At 38.0% G+C, this 24,922-nt stretch overlaps 1 protein-coding gene across 8 annotated transcripts in view; it reads right to left on the reverse strand.

Moving 5' to 3' along the window:
- Positions 1-24,922, reverse strand: part of LOC150079243 (uncharacterized) — a 575,463-nt gene that overhangs the window by 64,449 nt on the left and 486,092 nt on the right. For 6 of the 8 annotated variants that reach the window (XM_090383519.1, XM_090383513.1, XM_090383515.1 and 3 more), the window contains one exon: positions 5,086-5,292. The exons of the other annotated variants lie outside the window; for them this stretch is intronic. In XM_090383519.1, the coding sequence (XP_090239645.1) occupies positions 5,086-5,292 (207 nt within the window). The remainder of the gene's footprint in view (positions 1-5,085; positions 5,293-24,922) is intronic. 8 annotated transcript variants of the gene reach the window in all.

The raw sequence follows: 24,922 nt of genomic DNA on the forward strand, positions 1-24,922 counted from the left end.
GAGATGTCAGCCCCAGGTGGCAAATAAATCGAATAGATGTCAATAAAAACCTAACCATAAGGCGAATTGCTACCGCTTCTAAGTTAGTGGAGAGCAGCACAGTTTAGAATGGGGTCTGGTTGCCAACAAGGATTGCAACTCCCCCGTGGGCAGTTCCATTCCCAATTCTGTCCTTATGTATGATCATAGTATTATTAAATGAGAGGTTTTCATTTAATAGGTTCCTGCTAGCAGAAACAAACTGGCTCATGCTTTTGCAGGAGGGCCTTGATGTTGTCAGTATTTCGCTGGAATCCATGGCAATTTCACTGTAGGAATTTAGCCATTATTTTGGCTTTGTGGGTCCATCAGGCGGCTTCCATGGCGTTGAGGGCTTACTTTTGTCAGTCTTGGATTTATCTCTTTTGGGGAAGTATGGTCACTGTTCTGTGTCCATTTCTTCCTCCACAAAGAGTTACAAGGCTTTTATTCTTTTCTCTGGCATGTGTTTTTGTTACTGATAGAACATTTGGAGGTACGATATGGGAGTGGCGGTTGATTGATATTTATATGCAGGTTTTTGTGAGCTTAAGAGGTAACGTGTGATGGGAGTGAATGACTCGTTTGGAGGGATGGTCATTTCAGTTTGTGTTCCGAGAGAGATTCCTGCTACCTTCCGTGCATATGTAAGTTTTTTTATATGTATAGGTTTCACTGCTTTTCTTGTCTCCTGATATGACATGTTCAGCTCTGCTTTAAGTCTTTGAATTTGCTTTTCTTCTTTCCACCTCTGGCATGCTTGTGAGTAGGCTGGGTGTTCACCTTGGCAGTTAATACAGGTGGGTTTTGTAGCTGAACATGATGCTGTTTTGTGATCCTTTGCAGCACATCGAGAGCGTGCAAGGGCTCCACAGCAGGCTAATTGTGAGTGTCCATATTTCTGGCACTTGGCACACCATAAGGGATTTGGTAAGTATGGATGCATGGGACAGTTAACATAGCCTGCTTTTTTTCTCATTAGGAGATGTCGGTGAATTGAATATCACGATGATGTTTCTATTGAGAACAATTTTCCCATCTCTACGTGCAGATATTCTTTTAAGCACAATCATTCCCTGTGGTTTTAATTCGGAGCAGATTTCCTCGTCAGTAACTTCAAGAAGGTCCCACTCCGAAATGACCTCTCTAGATGAAGTGAGTGTTCTGTGAGGTGTCACAGTAACTGGCATTCCTCCAATGGATGTAGCTCGGAGTAGCTGCTCAGAGTGCCGGTCTTTTTTAGTTTCAATTAGGAGGTCTCCAGAATGAAGCCTCTTAACTGATTTAGGGGAACCTGTTAACCCCTCTAAACCCTTCTCTATAAAAAAGGGCAACATTTTCCCAATAGGTTTCTCTGTGTTGGAATGAATAATTAGAAATCTTGGGATAGGTCCTGTTGGTGCTTCAATTGAAGTCTCTTAGCTGCATTAGCATTTTCTGTTTCATCGTCTGTTTTGGTGAGGAGTAACTATGTGAGTGAAGCTGAAAAGCGTGAAATTAGTGATACTAAAATTTTAGATTATTTATTAGAAAAACTTTCAAGCCTAAAAGTGAATAAGGCTTCTGAAGGTGGTGGTATATACACAGCAATTTTATGGGAGGCAGCAAGAGAGTGCATTTAACCAATGAAGTAAATTATAAGGTTGTCACTAGACTCAGGAGTTATTCCGTTGGATTGGAGAAGTTCAAACATATCACCATTACAAAAAAGGTAGCTATAAGAGTGAAGTGGGGAACTACAGAGTAAGATTTCCAATCAGATGAAAAGAAAGACAAACAACAGCCTGCCTTCAACAAAGTAATTAGCAACTTAATGCCTAATGTAATATAATTCATATTCATTATTTATTGTTTTATTTCTTCTGTACTAAATTACCTGCCCCTAGCCATGTACTGTGAAGGGCTTACTGTAATATGCAATAAATGAATATTTATTTATTTACTGACCAGTCAGTCTGACTTCAGTGGTAGGGAAAATCATGGAGGCAGTGACGGAGTGCATTACAGGATCATTTAGACAGAAAAGCAATTCTGAAAGAAACAGTATGGTTTTGTAAATGGAAAATCATGTTTAACCAATCTGGTTAGCTATTTTGACAGAATCACTCATTAACAGGAAACAATCTTGACATTGTTTACTTAGATTTCGGCAAAGCATTTGACTTAGTCCCATATGAGAGGTTACTGTATAAGCTGGAGCATGTTGGTATCACAGAGAAAATCCTTAGATGGATTACAAGTTGGCTGTTAGTAGGAGGCAGAAAAATGTGAATTGTGGTTATTCTTCAGATTAGGATAATGTAAGAAGTGAAGTTTTCCAGGGATCACTACTAAGACCGCTCTTGTTTTTGATTTTCTTAAATTACATTGATTAAGGGGGTAGAGGGTTTAATGTCAAAATTTGCAGATATCAAAACTGGTAAAGTAGTTAATGATTTGTGCTAGGCACAGCTTCTTTGGGATGACTTAGATAGACTTCAGATGTACAGTAAAGTGGCAGAAGTTTTACTGCATCAAAATGAAAGGTTTTACACTCGGGGAATAGTAACCCCAAAGTAACTTATACACTTGGTTGGCTTGAACTAAAAACAGTAGAGGAAGAAAGGGAAATGGGAGTTACAATACAGTCAAACAGGAAATTCTCCAAGCAGTGTAGACAGGTGAAAAGGGAGGCCCCCAAGGTGTCCTACTGATGATTTATTCAACATTTGCCTGTAGAGGTAGCAAGGTCATAATACCATAAGGAAATTGGGAGATCAAACTTCGAATACTGTGTTGGGCACAGTGACCAGAGGCGGAGTGGGTCAAAAATTCTTGCCAGCAAAAACTTGTAGCGGCCTCATACTAGCATTTATGGCCAAAATCACACTGGCTTCCATTGGCATGTGGCCCCCAGTAAGGCTTATGGCCCGTCTGCCTCTGATGGAGACCATACTTAAAAAAAGATATTCTGAAAGGGTCGCAACACAGCTAGCGAGATCAGTAAAGGGAATTCACATGAGGAAAGACTTCAAAATATGTAAGCTGAGAGCATGTAAACTAGACACCTTATAAGAGATTTTAATCAGGTGTTTAGAGTTTAGTAATCACAAAATAAAACGCCTTGAAGGTGACTGAATAAAATGACCTTGAAAGTGGCATGCACTTCCAGACCAGCAAACACATGAACAAAGAACACCTGGTTTGCACGTAACTGAAAGAAATTCTCTTTCTTAGATTAACTGTTCTGAACTTACCACTAAACTTCTCACAGATACTTACATTTTCTTTTCGTGTTTTACAAGCCAACTGTTTTGTGTTTTTAACTATGAAATTTGGAATGTCCAGTTCATTGATAAGTAGTCATTCAACATTATCTTTTTATAGCTTATGTTTTTTCTATTTAAAAGATAGCATTAAGTGCTGTTTAAAATGAATGATGATACACCTTGTTAAGAATAGTAGCATAATCTTTTTTGCTTTTGTGCTATTAATGAAAGCAGCATACAACTTGTGAAATGCTTGCCAGCAAATGATATTATTAAGGTGCCCTTTTAAAAATGCTTGCTTTACACTTTCCAAAAGTCTACCTACTTTATAAAATTTTTGTCACTGCTTGCTTTTCTTGATTGCAGACTTTTTTGCATATAGTACAAAAGTTAGGTGCTGAATTGACTGGCATCATACTCTGAACTTACCCACTGCTGAATAACCATGTGTAAACAAAAGATAAGTTTTTTTCTTGTATTTTTTAATTATGCATATTTTCTGTTTAAATTCCAGTGTAAACCACAATGCAAGTATAGTAAAAATTATAAATGTATTTGTGCTAAGCCCATGCTTATGAATTGCTTATTCTCATTTCTAGAAATTGATCCTAAAACTGACAAAACATCCCAAGCTTGCTGGATAAGGGGATCTTAATTGAAAATGTGCATTTAACATTACTAAACTCATTTTATTCCAGTTCTTTAATTGTAAAAAAATCCTAGTGAATAATTAATTGTATTCATTAATGTAAGCAAAATCATTTATACATTTACCCCTCTTAACGATAGGAGAACACATAGTACATTCAGGCTATACATACATAACAGATGGAAGGTTATTTTGAAAGTTGGGAAAATCATGATTCTTATTCATATACTAATAGTGGCACAGGTAAGTAACAGCAAAGGGAAAGGGGGTGGGTCCCAAATAATTACCTGGGTGGATGAAATATAGGTCCATTATTATAACTTAAAAATAAAATAAATTTATTTTATTAATAAAAGTAACAACATTCCTAGTGATCTCTTTCTCCTTCTCCACCTTATCACATTTTAAAACCGATACAGACCTCAGAAGCTACTGGAAAGCAACTGTGATGGCAATGTCTTTTAAATTTTTAAAAATACTTTTTTGAACATGATAATGCTTGAATGCACATAGTTATAGAAGGAAACAGTTGCCGAACTTAAAAAGCTACATTTTTATGCCTTTCTTACAGCCCAGATTTTTCCATTTAAAACTTAATCCTTTCTCAATCCCAAATCAAAAATAAAAAGATGTCATTTCTTCCTGGATATGCATAGCATTACTTCAAATAGAGGACCATTAATATTACATAATGCAAGAAAAATAGTAGTGGGGGAAAATAATGTATTAAGAGTCGGGGGCTACTCTTAATAGTCACAAAAATGTTATGCAACAGTTTTTTTAATAAAGAATAATAAAATAATGACTCGAACTGGAGTATTTCATTATGGGGGAATAGGAAAGGGATTAAAGCTGTTATAGAGTATTATGAGAGGTATTCAAAAAAGCTAAAATATCACATTACATAATTTATGAAACCCCCCTCCCCCTGGACCTAACGAGATATAAAAAAAAAAAAGATAGTACGCTGGGTTAAGTATTTCACTCAATGAGGATTATGTTGAAATAGAAATCTATTTTGAAAAATAATGACTCTTTTATACACATCTCTGATGAAAAATTACTAAAGGTGCTTGTTTGTTATTGCTTATCACATATGGCATAGGCATGCAAAATTATATAAATTTTACTGAATTAATAATTTAAAATATTTAGTTTTGCACTGAATACCTGCTGGGGAAACCTGTGAATTTGCTTCTGGGAACAGTCCTAAGCGTTTGGAACAGCCAACACTGTAACGCTTAACACAAGATGTTGAACAGAAACGCTTTGAACGCTTGAATTTTGACTTTGGTCCAAGTTTTCCACAAAATTCACACTTGGCCAGTTCTATGGGACCTCGAACTTTTGGAATCTTTTTCTTCTCTGGAGTTATTACTATGTCAAAGGTATCAATTAATTTTAAATATTAATTCTGTAACAGAGTATTTTTGTTAAAAGATTTTAAAACAGGAGTGTCCAACCTTTTGACTGATGGGTTACACTGTTTATTATCAAAGCCAGACTCATTATTTTATAAGCAAGGTTTTTTTTTTTAATATATAAATTAAGACTTGAATAACAGCTATTAAATAACACACACATGTAATAAAGAATATAAATGATAATAATGCACTATGTATACAACAAACTAAATATATAAGCAAAATATATATTAAATAAATTGTGAAAGGTAAAAACACAGCCCGATTACCTTCACTTATCTAAAATTTGATGAATGCAAGAACTTTATGTGAGGTTTCATACCATATCTTTGCTCTGGTTGAATCAATCTCAGCATTAAATTTGAGCATATTACTGAAACATGCAGCAGATCAATTAGATATATATATTTAGATTTTGCATTGCTTCATTTGATGATTTTATATATTTACACATAACTAAAAACTAGTTTTCTTTAACTAGGACATAATTTATTAAAGAAGTTGCACTTTATTTGCAAATGTTATTTTATGGCAAGTTATGAAAGGGTGGCAGATCAGATTCTGGTCCACAGGCCATATGTTGGACATACCTGCTTTAAAAAACTAAGTGAAAGAAATATGGTGATTTTTTAAAATAAAATCTCTATTAGCATCTAAGGAGAAAAAATACCAATAACAGGTTTCTTTAATCCCAAAGTTTACCTTTATTAGACAAAGTCTAAAAAATACATAAATAAATAAATAAATAATAATTCTTCCAATTTCTTTTCTTTTGCAAAGTTACGAGGGGGATCAAAAAGTTCATACACTGACCTAGATAAAACATCAGTAGGAAGATGCAGTTTTTAATATAAGTTGTCTACACACTCAATAAATAACATGTGAAATTTCATTCCTGTAGGTGATCATACACCAGAGGTGGAGTCAGGAATCTGAGGAAGGATGCTATGGTTGACAGAGTGGAGTATCGAGCAGTGATCACGTTCCTGCAATTGCAGGGCAAGAAAGCTCAGGAAACTGACAAAGAAATGAAAGCTGCATATGGGCAGAATTGTCCATCCTATGACACTGTAAAAAAAGTGGAAACGGGAGTTCCAATGCGCTTATACAAATGTCTTTGACGAGCCAAGAGAAGGAAGGCCATCAACATCCACAGAGAGTGAGACGGTTGCAAAGGTCAAGCAGCTGGTGCTGAGTGACAATTCATTTCATCGCAACCCAAATGCAGTGGGAATTAGTTATGGGTCTGCCCACAACATTTTACATGACCATCAACACATGTCTAAGGTCTCTGCACAATGAGTTCCAAGATTGCTGAGGCCTTTGCAGAAGCAATGTTGAATGCAATGTTCTTGCCAACTGTTGGATTTGTGTAATGCAGATGTTGAAAATTGTTTTGATCGGCTGATGACAAATGACGAATGCTGGGTGTACCAGTATGATCTGGAGACTAAAGACATGTCAAAGCAATGAAAGCAAACCTCCTCCCCACCTCCCAAAAAAAGGCAAAGACCATTCCATCTGCGAAGAAGGTGATGTTGTTCATGTTCTGGAATACAAAAAGGGGTTATCCTGACAGATTACCTACCTCGTGGTTCTACACTTACAGGAGAATACAGCAGAAATCCTTTGAAAAAGTTATGCGATACTTTGAAGGTGAAAAGACGTGGAATGTTAACCAGTGGCCATTGCCACCACCAACTTTGTTGCCGGTGCAGCTTCGAACTACTGCAGCACCCACTCTATTCTCCTGACCTAGCATCATCAGACTTCTTGTTTCGAGAAATGAAGAAACCACTACGTGGAAGCCGCTTTGATTCATCTCAGGAAGTCATCAATGAACTGGAATTGTGGTTTCAGGCAAAAACTGTGAACTTCTATTCTATGATCAAGGCATTAAACAAGAGATCCATAGATGGGAAAAAACAAATGTGTTACTATACTATATAAGAAAGTACACAGAAAAGGATTAAAGTTCCTGTGAAGTTTCACCTTTCTAGGGCTATTATTTCTAGGTAAGGGTGCGAAATTTTTGATACCCCCTCGTAATGATGTAGTGATAAATGTATCAAACTAGAATTTAAACCAATATCACAGGGTGTTTGTATTATTTTATATATATCTCCAACATAAAAAATTAGCAGATATTCAAAAATATAGTTTGTACTGTGTTAGGGTCTAATTCAGAGTATTTTTTGACCAGTTTTCTTTGAGTGAGCAGGGAACCTCTTTAATAAAATATTTATTCACTCCACATCCACAATACTACATTTCATTTTTTGCATGTCCCCTACAGCACACATAATGCAAATACTATTACAATAGCACTGCATTACTAGAACAGTACATGTCACTGGTTTCAGTGCAGTTGGAGATTGTGGTATCAGAGTGAATCAATACAGACTACCCATGATTACCATGAAAAGTTCTGAAAGATAAGCAGTAAGTGATAGCAGCGTGAAGATGAATCTGCTTATTTGTATTAAATTTTAAGAAATAATCAAGAGTTTCTTAACTGATTAATAATCCTCACATTTAAGTAAATGTTCTTGAAGTCTCAATTCTCATTGATTAAATTTAGTTAAACTCTCTCACCTAATCAGATCTAGAAATACTTTTTCAGATTAGGCAGGTCATGTTAAACTGAATAGCTAGCCACAATCTGAAAACAATGATAAAATAATATTGTTCATTAAAAAAAATGCTACTCTGCATGGATTTCACTAAATGGATTTATACTAAAGGCGCAACCCTCTCTGGTGGGAGGGGTATATATACAACATCATAGCAGGTATCCAAAGCATTAATCTAAAATATTTACTTTTACCCACAAAATGAGGATAAAAGAAATTATGTACTGAATAGTTATTATTTTTATCTTATGGTTAATTTGAATATTTAGTGTTTAAGCCAAGGCTGCTATGCATTATCACAACTTCTGGGGAGGTGAGGGGAAAGATATTACAGTAGAACCTCATAAATTTGGCATTCTTGCAACATAACACATGCTAAGTTTAAAAAACTCTGGATTTTGAAAGTTAATGCATGCAGCCTAAGTATTCAGGAGTAATTCATGTTATGTGTGTTCAACATCCAGCAAGCTTGGATGAGCTGGCATCAGTAAAATTTCAATTTTACCTATGAGAATTTGGGGATAGCTTTTGGTTGCTTAATAAAATAAGTATGCTTATTGCTAACTAAATAATATAAAAATGTTATAGAAATCACATTTGAATATATTTTTATTATATAATACATATTTATGTAATATTTATTACATAATTTCCACACAGTAATGGCCACCAGCATTAAGCCAAAATGTAAACCCATGCTGCCAGATTCGTCCGGGGATGTTTACCTAAGAAACAAAGGTCGCAGGTTCAAATCTGGCTTCCAATATGGGTGTTGCAATTATCCAATATTTCATAATATGAGGTATATCACACATTAAGAAATAATGGTGTGTGATATGATTTCAGCAATTGAATCACTTTTGAACTAAATACAATACTACTGTACTACAAAATACTATACTGCCAACTTAATAAACTGCATGTCTTTGAAAACGAATGACTTTATATGTTGCAAATACATAGTAACAATGACCTACAGTCTAAGAAATATAAAAAACAGAAAGAAATTGGTGTTTGATATTAAAAAAACATAATGCATAAATCTGGTACTGAAATGCTCATTTTTTTTTTAAAATCTTTAAATTGTTAACAGGATAGATTGCTTCAACAGGGATAGAATACACTTAAATAGAAAGCGTGCAAAAATATTTGCTGATGCTTTCGAGGCAGCATTAGGTGAGTCGAAAACTGCTAGCTTGGGAGGGATACACAGATTAATAGATTAACAGTAGCTGCAGGCAGAGGTGAAAGAGATTCTTGCACTGCTTTTACTGGAATAAGAAGAAGCCTGGAAAGCAAGGTGCTGGTAGACATCATGGAACAAGTAAATACATGGGCTGTATTAGGGCAACTAAGAGTAAGAACAGGTGCATGTATACTTGCATGTACACCAGTGCCAGGAGTATAGTAAATAAATTTTATGAATTTAAAGTGCTGGTCAAGACATCAAAAGTGCATACTGTTGGGATATCAGAGACATGGTGTCACACAGATATAAGGAATGCAGAATTTGAATTTGGAGGATAAATGTGTACACAGAGGACAGACAAGATACGAAGGGAGGAGGGGTTATGCTGTTAGTTAGGAATCACATAAAACCTGAGGCAGTGCATCCAGTTGACATGGGTGGCCAATGCAACGTAGAGTCAGCCTGGTGTGACATAACCACTGGGAAAGCAAAAATGAGAGCAAGATGTCTTATAATGGGGAATTTAAACTTCCCAGATACTGACTGAAACTTCTGGGTTGCATACTAGCAAGATTTGGTGAAGTTACTGGATTGTTTTCAACAGCGGCATGTATGACAGGCAAAAGGAGGGAGTAATACTCTTGATCTGATTATCAGCAGTGATTATTCATGCATTAAGAAACTGCAGATAAAAGAACCACTAGGCGGCAGTGATCAGTGTACTGTTGTGGGATTTACTTAAAGATGAACCTACCACCAGGGATAAAGGGTAAGGTTTTCACTTTCATAAAGGTGACTATGGTGGTCTCAGACAGTTTTAGGTTCTATGCAGTGGACCAACTGATGATGTTACGACCAGCAAATTCTAAATGGGAAGTATTCAGGGAATTAATCCTGGAAGTTAATAGACTTTAAGAAATACTGTTCAAGGTTTAGGCCTAGATGAACTAACGAGACTTGTGTCAGAGAAGAAAAATGCATGGCATGCGTACAAATTATCAGGGGAAACAGAAGCTTATGGTAGATATAAACTAGTCTGTAATTGAGTCACAAAGGAGTTTAGACAGGTGAAGCCAGACTACAAGAAATCCTTGGCAAAAGGATGCAAGGAAAAACAGGAAAGACTTCTTTACTTATTTAAATTCTAGAAGCAAGGGGATGAATCAGATTAGTCCAATCGATATCGATGGTTCGACTGTTGATGATCATGCTCAGGTAGCTGACAAACTGAAATGAGTATTTTTCATCCACCTTCACATATGAGGAATTCTCTAGGAAGTGGGGACCAGAAGCTTATCAGTCTCTAACAGGGAGTTCAATGACTTTCTAATAACTGAGAGGAAAGTGGAGGAGAAATTGTTGAAATTAAACACAAGAAAGGCACCTCGTGTGGAAGGCATCTATCCAGTTATATTAAGAAAGGCAGCAAAGTAAGTAAGCAAACCCTTAGCAATAATAAGAGAGCATCCTTGTATTCATGGGAAGTCTCCAAGGACTGGAGAAGTGCAATTGTATCTCCAATTCACAAAGAGGGATCAAAGGGTAACACAAGTAATTACAGACCTGTTAGTTTAACTTCTGTTCCAGGGAAAGTAATGGAGTCACTGATTAAAGAAGCTATACAGGATCATATAGACAAGACTGCAGTTATAGTTCACACAGAGCATGGAAAGTTTGTTAAGGGAAAACCTTGGCTAATCAATATTATTGGCTAATATGATGTAGCTACAAAGGAACTGGATGCAAAAAATAATTTGGATATCATATACTTGGATTTCAGGAAAGTTTTTGATACTGTTGCACACAGAATACTGTTGTACAAATTGGAACAGTATGACATTAAGGGATATTAGAGCTGGAAAAGGAATTAGAAAATGTGAATTGGAATATCATCGGTTTGGCTGAAATAAGAAGAAGAAATGAATCACTTATAAGTTTATCAAGTGGAAATCTGCTGTACACCAATGGAAACAGTGAAAGGAGTGAAGGTGGAGTTGGGTTTCTGGTCCATAAAGATTTTAAAAACAACATTTTGGAATTCAAAAGTACATCACCAAGGGTGTCAAGACTAATACTCAAGATTTCTAAGAGGTACAAGCTAAAGATTATAATGATTTATGCACCAACATCGAACCATGATGATGAAGAGGTTGAAGAAATGTACACCGAAATTGAGAGTCTTCTAGATGAGCAGAAAACCCACTACACTATTATTATGGGGGACTTCAATGCCAAGGTTGGAAAAAGACAAACCAGCGCAGTAGGGGAATTATAGGAAATTTTGGAATTGGTGAAAGAAATGAAAGAGGTGAAAGACTTGTGGAATTTCCAGAATCTCAAGGACTGTCAGTAATGAACACTTTTTTCAAGAAAAGGGTGAACAGAAAGTGGACATGGAAGAGTCTAAATGTATTAACTACTAATGAAATCGACTTCATCCTCACTAACAGAAGATATATTGTGAATGATGTTACCGTCCTGAATAAGGAAAATGTTGGAAGTGATCACAGTATGGTAAGATGTACACTTGATATAGATGTAGGAAAGGAAAAAACTGACTCGAGTAAATAATACGAAGGTCTTTGAGATAACATAAGAGGAGATAAAGCAGTATGTACTGGAACTTAAGAACAAGTTTGAGCTTCTCCAGACTGTTCAGGACCAAGATATCGACGAGGAATACTACAAGTTTCTGTAAGTGATAAAGCCCAAGAAACCTATAGGGAAAAAGAAATCCAAAGAAGAAAAAATTAGTCAAGAAACACTTGTCATGATGAACCGAAGACGACAAATGAAGGCGCCTCCATAGCCAGGTGGGAAGGAGCAGCAGTGCGTAGCACACGCTTCTTGATTAGACCGGGGTTCGAGTCCGTCACCACCAAATACGGAGGATACGGAAAGGTCAAGAATGACCACCGCATATTCCCGGAGCAATATGGCCTTAGTTGCTAATGCTCCTAAAAAAAAAACCAAATAACAAATAACAATAACGACAAATGAAAATCAAGAAAAACACTGACAGGGAGAAAATTGAGTATACTGAGTTATGCAAGGCCATTAGAAAGAGACTGAGAGAGGACATAAGAAGATTTGACACAAGAAAAGTAGAACAAGCATTAAGGGAAAACAAAGGATTTAAATCAGCAGCCATGAGCAGTAATACAGAAAGACAAATGATACTGAAACTGAAGAATAGCGATGGTGTACTTATAAACAGCAGAGAAGGCATAATTCAAATAGCAGAAGACTACTATAGAGAATTATACAAGGAGCGAGGGAATGATACCAGCAGTGGGGAAGATGGATTGCAAAGTAGCAACACATACGACATACCCGATATTCTTCCTGATGAGGTAGAACATGCATTGAAGAAAATGAAGAATCAGAAAGCCCCGGGGGAAGATGGAATTACTGTAGAGTTGTTAAAATTGGGAGGAAGAGACATAACACAAAAACTGGCAAGGCTATTCACAAAGTGCATTAGAAAAGGTGTGACGCTTAAGCAGTGGAATAATGCAATCATAGTTTTGCTGTATAAGAAATAAATCAGAAATTGGAAATTATAGTCCAATTAGCTTGTTATCCCACATCTACAAGTTGTTCACAAGGGTCATTACTAACAGATAAGAAAGAATACTTGATGAGAATCAACCGAAAGAGCAAGCTGGCTTTAGGACAGGATTCTCAACTATTTTGTTATTTGTTATTTGGTTTTTTTTTTTTTAGGAGCATTAGCAACTAAGGCCATATTGCTCCGGGAGATGCGGTGGTCATTTCCTGACCTTTCCGCATCTTCCGTATTTGGTGGTGACGGGCTCGAACCCCGGTCTAATCAAGAAGCGTGTGCTACGCACCGCTGCTCCTTCCCACCTGGCTACGGAGGCGCCCTTCTCAACTATGGATCACCTTCACGTAATATCACAGCTAATGGAGAAAGCAAATGAATATAAAATGCCATTATGCCTGGAATTTGTGGATTATGAAAAGGCATTTGACTCCGTACAGCATAAGGCAATGTTTCGGGCACTGGAAAGACAAGGCATAGATACCCCATATATTATGATTTTGAAGAAAATATATGAGAGTGCTTCCTCCTTTATTAGACTAGACAAAGACAGTAGCAAATTTAAAATTGAATCGACAAGGAGACACAATATCTCCGAAGCTGTTTGCTGCTGCCCTTGAGGAAGCTTTCAGAAGATTAGACTGGTCGCAGAAAGGAGTCAATGTGAACAGAGAATACCTAAACCATTTACGATTTGCAGATGACATTGTAGTCATAAGCCACGATCCCAAAGAATTAGAGAAAAATCTTAATCAGTTATGCACAGTTAGTAAGGATTTTGGACTAAAGATGAATATGGCTAAAACAAAAGTAATGATGAACAAGTATGACACAGAAAGGGAAATAATGATTGAAGGAGCAGTAATTGAAAAGGTGGAATCATATACTTATCTGGGACAAGTTATTAGCTGTAATAATGATAAATGGCTGGAAGTCAAGAGAAGAATAAATTTTGGATGGATAGCATTCAGGAAATATAGACACATACTGAAGAGCAATGTCCCAGTTTGTCTGAAACATAAAATAATGAACCAATGTATACTCCCCACCATGACTTATGGAAGTGAAACGTGGGCACTCACAGCGAAGAATGGAACAAATTATATTGGGAATCAGACTGTTAGATAAGAAGAGAAACACATGGATTAGGCAGCAAACTCAAGTAAAGGACATTCTTATCAAAACTAAAGAACTAAAATGGTCTTGGGCAGGACACATAGCTCAAAGACATGATGACAGATGGACTAAGAAAATAACAGAATGGTACCCAAGAGAAGCTAGAAGAAAACCTGGAAGACAAAGGAGGAGAGGGATAGATGAAATTCATGAGTTTGTGGGTAGTAAATGGATGGCCAGTGCTCAAAACAGAAGGAACTGGAAAGTTGCTGGAGAGGCCTTCATCCTGCAGTGGATTGAAAATGGCTGAGGATGATGATGATGGCATTAAGGGAAAATTGCTGCTGTTGATAAAGGAATGGCCAAGTGGTAATCAATAGACACTGCTCGTCATGAATTAACGTTATGAGCAGATTCCCCCAAGAGTTCGGTGTTGGGACCATATTAATGAATGTATAACAAGCTTAACGTCCAAGTTTGCAGATGATACAAAGGTTGGCAGTGTTGTTAATGACAGTAATGATGGTACACTGCTGCAACAGGATCTGAAAAAGTTGGGTAGATGGGCTGAGAAGTGGCAACTAAAGTTTAACATTAACAAATGCAAAGTATTGCATATGGGTAGCAGTAACCTGGGAGTAACGTACAAACTGTACAGTACTACACTCAGATTAGGAGAACGATTAGGATTAGTACTACACTTGTATTAGGAGAACTAAAAAGAACTGGGGTAACTGTGCCATCAGACATGAAGTTTTCATTGCAGTGCAGACTGGCTGCAAGAGCAATTCATGGGGGTCTTGTCAATGATACAGGAACTTTGCTAGCAAGGATAAGGAAGTGTTTATCCCTTCATATAAGGTGATGGTCAGGCCACACGTTGAGTACTGCATACAGGTCTGGAGACCTGATTTTAGGAAGGATGTAGAGCTGCTGGAATGGGTACAGAGAAGAGCAACGAGATTGGTGAGGGGAACAAAGGGGTACTCTTGCAAAGAAAGGCTTAAGTTCTGCAAATGGTAGCATCTGTAGCTAAGCACCTTCGATGTGATCGGATTGAGGTGTTTGAGCAACCTCAATGCTATGGGATTCTTCCTCTTGCTCAGATTATGCACTTGAAGGGGGCCTCAATAAATTCAAATTGAGGAAAGACTGCTATAGAATAGATGTGCAGAAATTTGTCTTTAGCCGGCAAATGGTTGATTGGTGGAACAAACTTCTATGTGATCAAGGACAAACGTTTGGAATGAATGAAATGGGATTTTTTTTTTGTTCGGCTGACACTGTATAAACTTGCTTTCTTGCATCATATGCCTGTACTAATGCTACAGGATGTTTGGAAGTTTTCCTTCAGAGTGGGTAGTTGACTGTTGGATCCAGGCTTCCATCTGTTGTTGTATGAAGTGGATGGTTTGAATAAGTTCAAGGAAGAACTACAATTTCTTGGTGGGTATGGATGGGTGAAGTTTGTATTTTTTTTTTTGGCTGATGCTATATAAGCTTGCTTTCTTCCATCATTTGACACTACTATTATTATTTCTTTCTGAACTGAGTTATCCAAATTTTACTTATTTTTTAATATATAATTTAATTATGGTATACCTTTAAAACATTAATCACCAAAGCTTAAATGCATATATACCATTAAAAGACGGCCTCCGTAGCCGAGTGGTCAGGAGTGGGAGTCCAGTAGCACACGCTCTTTGAGTAGACTGGGGTTGCTGAATATGGTCGATCTGCCAACCTGCACTGGACCAGCGTGGCAGATTATGGTCCATTTCCCTCAGCATGAATTGTTGAGGAGGCTTCCATCCTGCAGTGGGTTGATAATGGCTGCACTTTACCTTTTTTACCATTAAAAAAATACTCCATAAGGAGGATTCAAAGTTGGATGAATAATGAAGCAGTCAGATTACTTGAATGGAAAAAGACAGCCTGGAAAAGTTAAAGTGCAATACAAAGTACTGAAACCTATAACACCTACAAACTGATCTGTAATACTGCCACAGAAAAGGTTAGGTTGGCAAAGGCAGATTATGAGAAATCGCTGGCAAAGAGAGCAAAGGGGGGGGTGAATATGGAATTTTTCACATATATAAATGCAAAGAAGAGAATGACAAACCAGATCAGACCCTTATGTAATGGATGTGGCATAGTATTATATACTCAGCTGATGTTGCAGATGAACTCAACAGTTACTTTGCATCAATGTTTACACAAGAAAAGGCGTTTATATCAGTGAGAAATTATGGGAGTGAAATTGAAAAATATGCAATTAATGATACTGAAATTTCACGTGATTATTTAATGAAAAACTTTTGAGCCTAAAGGTCAGTAAGCTCCTGGGATTGATGGCATATACCTTATAATCTTAAGGGAGGCAGCAAGTGAGTGCACTGAACCACTGAGGCTAATTATGAGAGCATCACTGGATTCAGGAGTGATTCTGTTGGATTGGAAAAGTGCCAATTTACCTCCAATACATATGGGCCATTCTAAGAGTGAAGTGGGAAATTACCAGCTGGTCAGTCTAACTTCAGTAGTAGGAAAAATCATGGAGACAATGATCGAGGGTGGAGTTCAGATCATTAAGATAGAAATGGAATTCTCAAGGATAATCAGCACGGTTTTGTAAAGGGAAAATTGTTTAACTAATCTGGTTAGTTATTTTGACAGGGTCACTCAAGAGCTGGATTTAGGGAATAATTTCGACATTGTTTATTTGGATTTCACCAAAGAATTTGACTCATTCCCACATGAGTGGTTACTTTATAAGCTGGAACAGGTTAGAATTACAGGAAAAATCCTTAGTGAATAGCTGGATGGCTTCAGGGTAGGAGGCAGAGGGTTGTGATAAATGGTTATTCCTCAGATCGGGTTGATGTAAGAAGTGGGGTTCCCCAAGGACCACTGTTGTTTTTAATTTTTTTAAATGACTTGATGATGGGATAGAGGGTGTGATATCTAAATCTGCAGATGATGTAAAGCTTGGTAGAGTAGTTAATAATCACTGCCATGCAGAGCTTCTTCAGAGTGACCTAGATAGACTTCAGGGATGGTCAGAAAAATGGCAGCTATGCTTTAATCCAGCAAAGTGTACGGTATTACACCTGGGGAACAGTAACCCCAAAATAACTTATACACTTGGTGGAGTTGAACTAAAGTGGGTAGTGGAAGAAAGGGACTTGGGAATTATGATACAGTCAAACATGAATTTCTCCGAGCATTGTAGACAGGTTTCAAGGAAGTGCAATGATTTATCTCTACTAGCAAATGTTTGATAAATCATCGAACATTTGCTAGTAGGCATAAGGAAGTCATAATCCCATTATATAAGGCTCTTGTTAGAAGACCACACTTGGAATATTGTTCAAGTGTGGAGACTGCACCTAAAAAAAAAAAAAAACCATTAAGCTTTTCGAAAGGGTCCAGAGACAGGTAACTTGCCTGATGAGATTGGCAAAGGGGCCTCCTCATGAGGAAAGACTTCAAATATGTGGGTTGCACAGCTTGGAAACTAGGCACCTTAGAGGCGACTTAACTGAGATGCTTAAAGCTCTGAGAGGTAATAGTAAAATGAATGAGCATGAAATTTTCTCACTTATGAATGATTCCAGAACTAGGGGCCATAAATTCAATTTATGGGGAAAAATGTTTAGATTGGATTGCAGAAAGTTTTATTTTAGGTAGCGAGTTATAAATTACTGGAATAAGTTACCTACATGGATGGTAGAGGCTAACAGTTTGGGGAAATTCAACAGACAGCTGGATAACTACCTATGGGAGGAGGTAAATGCACAGGCTGTCTATTTCCTTTTCTCTTATTATTATTTATTTTATTTAAATTTTTTGGCTGGTGCAGCATAAGCCTTGGGTTTCCTTGCACTATATACTAATACTACTATGTCAACACAGACGGGGGGGGGGAATCTTTTTCTTTGGGTATAGTAACATCACCACCCTCCCATTGCCTGTGTCAAACTTGTTTTTAACTGTTAAGTGATGCTTATACCAGGTCAAATGGCCCGATGTGGGATCATTGCTAACACCTGTTGATTCACTGTGGTGTGGGACTGCATGTTCATGCTGGCTCTTGCCTGCACGGGATCTCTCCAGTAGGGATTTCCACGACTGTGTTCTAGACCCACTGTCCTCCCATCCTCCTTAGAGGACACTGTTTCTCTAACTTTGACTTGTGTACCTTGTGGTAGGATGGGCTGCCCACTACTCTCCTAACCACCTTTAACCCTACCCCTGGCATTTGCTATTCCACTCAACCTAATCCTCACACTCCTGTTCCCCCTTGGCGCCTCCATAGCCAGGTGGGAAGGAGCAGCAGTGCGTAGCACACGCTTCTTGATTAGACCGGGGTTCGAGTCCGTCACCACCAAATACGGAGGATACGGAAAGGTCAGGAATGACCACCGCATATTCCCGGAGCAATATGGCCTTAGTTGCTAATGCTCCTAAAAAAAAAACCAAACCAAATAACCAAACCTGTTCCCCCAACAACACTCATTCTACACCAAGACCATAGGTGAATTGATCTTCCTGGACTTATTCCCCCTTCACCAATCCCCTTTACCAATACTTTTCATAATGAATCCCCCCTTCACTACCTTTAGTCATCTGTAATTCTCTAATCCTTTCTGCATCTTTTTAATTGTTCACCCTTGAGAACAACTACCCAAGATCTTTCCCATCTTATGAATCTAGCCTATTCCTGTTCTATTCTGCATGTCCTCCCAGTTCTTCCTCCACTCAAACCAGCCTTTATCCTAACCTGTAAACCACTGACCTAACTCTATTCGGACTCATTTACCCTGCCTTCTTACCCCTTTACCCTTAACCAGCAGGATATTCCGCCCTGCTGTGTTCAGGTTCCACTGTACCCACCATCTATTGATCCTCCTTCTTCTCCCCTGGTGGATGTCTCTGTCTTATATCCATCTCTTTCTTCTTCCTCTGTCCTCACCCTCACTATTTCTATCAACTTGCACTCTTTTCAACGTTTTTTTTTTTATCTCCTTGTCTCCCATCCACCACTTACTCATCTTTACGCTTTCCCCTCTCCTTTCTCTCTCTCTCTCTCTCTTCCCCCAGTGCTCCCCTTCAACAAAAATTCTATATTTCATAGCTGACCCAGTCTCACTCAGGCAAGTTGGGTCAGTCCGTCATGCGGCTCAGGTCCACATCCCTGGGGTGGATGCTGGGAGACTGCTTTCCAGGTGATCGTTGCCAGTGACTAAGAGGCCAGTCACAACATGAACAGCATAACCCACACTGACCAGCTTTACAGAGTCTGTATCAACACAAAGATACATCACGTGGAATTGGGAAGTGGGGGGAGTACACATTATATTACACATCCAAATTTTGTCTGTCAGCAGGAAATAATGAGACCAGAATCTCTTTGATAGTCTCACTCCATCTAGTTGTACTACAGTATCTGTCTTTCTTACAGCATACATCACCTTATAAACTTTCAACTTATAGAATATATTCTGATAATAGATTCCCCAAGGCTTATCACTTCCTTTAAAAAAAAAAAAAAAAAAGGTTTTGCCATTATTTTCTTCTCTTTTTATATCATATTAACATATTCTCTTTTTTAAAGTAATCTTTCTCTCCCTTAGCCTATTAACTTCACTCTCAGATCAATATTGTCTAACCTGCTGGAACAACCTTCTTGCCCTACTGATAGACCTTCCCACAGTCAAAGATGAAGATCACCACAGCAGAGATGAGAAATCTTATGCTTCCTTTTCATACAGCCACATGAAGCCATGAGCAGCATCCTCTAAACACAGTTCTAAAGTTGCTACCTGCCAGGTACCACTCCAATCAATATACCTTTCCTCAGTAAGTTATAAGTTCTTCCCTTATAATTTCATCAAACCTTTGCTAGTTCAGAGTCTGAACTGCAAACCTGTTCAGCTGTTGCACATCATTTACTATTTCTCTTCTATCAATCTTATAAACTGTGCACCTTTGATTGCTGGTACTCCAATCACTTTGAACTTTCCACCTTCTTCTTCTTCTTCTTACATTTACAACAAATTGCAAACACATTGTTAAATCAATATTTGAATCTCCAAGTACAGAAGAAAATGAAGCGAAGTGTCCAATTTTAATCAAAATCACAAGCCTGTTGACAATTAAAACTTCTTCCATCTGATCTCTCCTCACATTAGAAACATTATTACCCCATGTAGGGGAGTTTGCATTGGCAATCCCTACCAATGATCACATTCATACCTCTTAACACAGTACAGACCTTTTCTATATATTCACTAGGAATGCAGCTCTCCACAGAACCAACAATACAAACTGACAAAATACACTTTGCCCAAAGCCCCAATTATTTGAACAGAGACCCCATGAGGGAAACTCAACTCACCAGTTTGGGTGAGTTGAGTTTTAACAGCCTATTCCCTACTCCTAACAACTACAGCAGGAGTCTGACAGCTCTACACAAGATATACAATCCTATATGTTAAAGGATATCCTTTAACTTCATCTTTATATATATATGACCCCTACAAGAGATCACAAGGTCACACTCCTTTGCATCCATTACCTTTGCTAACTGAATAGTAATGCCATATGATCTCTGACCACTCACTTGTGCAATTCTAAATCTGCTATTATATGATGTTCATATCTAAGCCTATTTTTGCATAGGTTATAATTCTTGTATTCAATACAATCTGTACTTCTTTTGGAATGTTGTTGTAGTGTTTTCTTGTGCAAGGGCAACTTAGACCATATGCACCTCCCAAATCAATTGAATTTACATATAAGAACTGCTTGTACAGCAATCAGAAACAGTCATACATTTGAATTTGTTTTAAATAGAAAAAAGAATTCAGAGAGATTTGCTTCTTTACCTATGATGCTATTGAGAGACAGAGATTGTTGCAGATCTGAAATGAAACTAAAAGCCATTCATCGGGCATTGTTAAACAAGCTACATTCAAGGAGTATATGTTTTACTGTAAGTGGTTGCGAGCAGTGTGCACACTGAGGAGGCTCATTCCCTGTAAACAGATATAGATATGTGTGAGGTGAGTGTGACCTATTCAGATTCTGGCTAAGGTTACTTCTTTTATATTTTTACGAAGGCTAGAAGTCATAATTGTGGGTTTTATTTGAAATAGCTTGTTATTTGTTTGCATTTTCCACAGAAGTCTCCATTGTTCCATGCATGTTCTCTGTATATTGTGTCTATAATCACGATATGGGACTAGATCATTTGTTGAGGCTATGTTGAAAGGATGCTTTGCAGCATCATCTACACATTCATTTCCTGGAATACCACTGTGGCCAGGGGGCCAAAAAAAAAGATAACAGTTTGCTGATGCTCATGAAGCTGCATCAACTTATGTCTTAAGAGTTTTAATAAAGGATTGTTAGGTGAGGAAGTGCCTTTCAAAGCTAAAATAGAACTTTGTGAATCAGTATATATTATACTTTTATTTATTGACAGCAGTGAGATATTTTTCAGAGCAAGCTTAATGGCATGAAACTCAGCGGTATAACTGCTACATTGGCTGGAAGTGAAAAACGAGACAGTTGAATTAGGGAAGAAAGCAGCTGCATCCACTCAATTGTCAGACTTTGAACCATCAGTATAGATCTTGGTGATATTGTTGTTGTTGTTGGAGTGGGGTTTATTGGTGCAAGGGCTACTATGGCCAAAATGTGCTTATTACTTTGGAGTGTTGGTCAATATATGAAAGAAATTGTTCTAGAGGAGACTGTATACGTTTATCAATTTTAGATAATTAAACAGTTCTGATAGATTGGCATCATCTCCAAGTATATGAGCTAGTTACAAGGGTTTTTGTGAGTTAATGAAAGATCTGAGAATTCGATTCTAGCTGAATCGTAGTGTGCACATTCAATGATATGTTTCACTGTAAGAATGGAACTACAATGAGAGCAGAGTGGAGGCTCTTCTCCTAACAGTAAAAAGAGATGTGTTAGATGCGTATGGCCAATTCATGCTCTTGCAAGCACGACCTCTTCATGCATGGTTAATCGGGAACTAGATCTCCATAGCTGTGGATTTTGTTTTATTTCAAGAAGTTTGTTGGCTCTCTGATTATGCCACATTTCAGCCACATCTCAGTACATATCTGCCGTATAATTGGCTTGTAGTCAGAATAAGGATCTGTTGTTGTTGTTGTTATTTGGTTTTTAGGAGCATTAGCAACTAAGGCCATATTGCTCCAGGTTTATGCAGTGGTCATTCCCTGACCTTTCCGCATCCTCCGTATTTGGTGGCGACGGGCTCGAACCCTGGTCTAATCAAGAAGCGTGTGCTATGCACTGCTGCTCCTTCCCACCTGGCTACAGAGGCGCCAAATAAGGAACTGGGATGGAATCAAAGCAAGCAGGGTGTTTTGCTGCTTTGTTTGCACACTTGTTTCCTGGAATTCCAACATGGTTGGGTATCTGGCAAAATGTGACAGTCAGCTTATTTTTATTGAGGTGACATAACTGTGATCTGTATTGTGTGAGAAGTGGATGGAAATTTTGTGTTTTTTTTTTGTAGGGCATTCACTGCACTTAAAGAGTCTGTGTATATTATGACCTGGCTATTTAGAAGATCATTAAGGAGATTTAAAGCCATTTTGATTGCATATAATTCAGCAGTAAAAACACTGCATTCAAATGGTAATTGGACAAAAACAGTGGATGTAGGACTGATTACTGCAGCTCCCATGGATATATCAGTTTTGGATCCATCTGTGTATATCTGAAGACTGTGAGCATTGGTCAATGCACGGTCCGCATGTAACTGTCTAAGAGTTTTCCCCACTGAAGAAAATAGCTATCGCAAAGAGGTATATACATTGCCCATGGTACTTGTGCTACATCTGCAGCTTGAGAGCTGTTTCCCAGACAGATGTTCCAATGTTGGGTTAGCTCTTGTAGCCAGATACCAGCAGGTTTGTTTTCAATGGGTTCATTTTTATACAAATTTTCCCACTGAGGTTCAAATAGATATGTCCAGATGGGGTGCGAAGGGAGGCTGTGTAATTTGGCTGCATAGTTAAAAGCAATACTTTTCTCCTAAGATATAGTGGAGATTCATTGGTATCTATATACAAATTTTGCACTGGGGATGTCTTAAAGGCTCCTAAAGCAACCCTGAGAGCACTATTCTGGACTGGATTGAGCCAGGCTAATGCTGTATTATGTGCAGAGTCATAAACTGAAGCTCCATAATCTAGACCAGTTCTTATTAAAGTATGATATAAGTGTAAGAGTGTGAAGTGATTGGCTCCCCATGCACCGAGTTCTCATTTGTATTATATGTGCCTGAAAGGTAAGTTTAGTGTCCAGTACTAGACCCAAGAACCAGATATTGCTGCTAAATGATATTGGCTGGGTTCCTAACCTTAGCTCAGGATCTGGATGGAGCTGGCACATTTTACAAAAGTGCACAGCAGTTGTTTTTGTTCTGGAAAGGCGACAGCCATTGTGGGAGCCCATGACTGTATTTTATTTATTGAGAGTTGCAGTTGGTGTTCAATGGAGTGCATATTTTGCAAATGGCAGGATATTGTAATGTTGTCTGCATATAGATGTGTCGACATTAAGCTGAATATTCTATATTGCATTGTTCAGCCTACTGCAAAGAGCGTCACACTAAGATCTGATCCTTGTGGGACCCCTTCTTCCTGGACAGCTATTTGGCTCAGTGAATTGCAGTAATGCACCTGAAATGTTCAATTTTGGAGAAAGCTCTGTATGATTAATGGTAGCTGACCCTGAAGTCCTGTGGCATAGAGATTTTGAAGAATGCCATAGCGCAAGGTTGTACCAAAGGCTTTTTCAATGTCCAGGCAGACCATGATGAGATATTTTCTACAGATAAAAGCATTCTGTATGTTGGATTCTGCCTTGATCATAAAGTCTAGAGTGGACCGATTTTTCCTAAAGCCGTACTGATTCTTGTTCATTACCGAATAACATTCTAGATACCAGATTAATTGAGCGCGAATCATTTTTTTCCCTATTGTCTTACCAAGGCAACTGCTAAGACATAACATATTGGCCAATAGTTTCGAGGATCTGACTGATCCTTTCCAGGTTTAGAAAAGGCTAGGACTATTGAGTGGCGCCAAGAATGAGGGAAGTAACCTTCTGAGAAAAGCCGGTTGAAATATGTCAGTAGTGAATTCAGAGCTTGATTGTTTAGCTGTTTAAGCATCATGTAGTACATTCCATCAGGCCCTGGTGCAGTATTAACTGACCGGTTTAGGGAGCTCTCTAGTTCCAGTAATGTAAAAGGTCGGTTATATGGAAGAGATGCAATTGTATGGAAGTTCAGTTTATACTTTTCTGCGTTGGCTTTTTGCTGTTTAAAGGCAGGCTCATATGCTGACATAGCTGATATTCGAGAAAAGCATTCTGCCAGGGTATTTGCAATTTCCATTGAAGAGGAAAACTCTTTACCCTTCCAGCTTAGAATAGGTGTTAATTCCGGGAGGTATTTTCCATTCATCTTCTTGATTTTGTTCCATATTTTTCTACTCTCTGTAATTTTAGTAATGGTGGAAGCACACTGGATCCAAGAGTCTTTTTTCGCTTTTCTCTGCACGTAATGTGCCTTGACTTTGAGTTTCTTAAAATTAATCAGGTTGTCCGTTGTTGGGTGCTTGCGAAAAAGATTCCATGCTTTATTCCGTTCTTTTTTAGCATTACGGCAATCACCATTCCAATGGATATTGGCATGTCTGTGAGGACCGGCTGTGGCTTTGAGTATGGTACTGGTTGTAGCTGTTATTATCTGTGTAGTAATGTGGTCAGTGACATCATCAATAGGCTGGTTTTTAACAACTTGATCATCAAAGGAAATTGCATTGGTGAACTCGTTCCAATCTGCCTTGGAGAATTTCCATTTTATGGGGCTGATTATAAGTGAGGTTCTGTTTGTTTGCAATTTGCAAATAATCGGGTAATGGTCGCTGTTCAGTGAGTTATTTGAGACTGACCACTGAATGATTGGGAACAATTTTGGGGAATATATCAATAAGTCTATAGCAGTAGATACTCCGGTGGGAAA

Source organism: Mastigoproctus giganteus, chromosome 10 (assembly GCF_048544385.1).
Source record: "Mastigoproctus giganteus isolate SK-2022 chromosome 10, ASM4854438v1, whole genome shotgun sequence".
Classification (NCBI taxonomy): Eukaryota; Metazoa; Arthropoda; class Arachnida; order Uropygi; family Thelyphonidae; genus Mastigoproctus; species Mastigoproctus giganteus.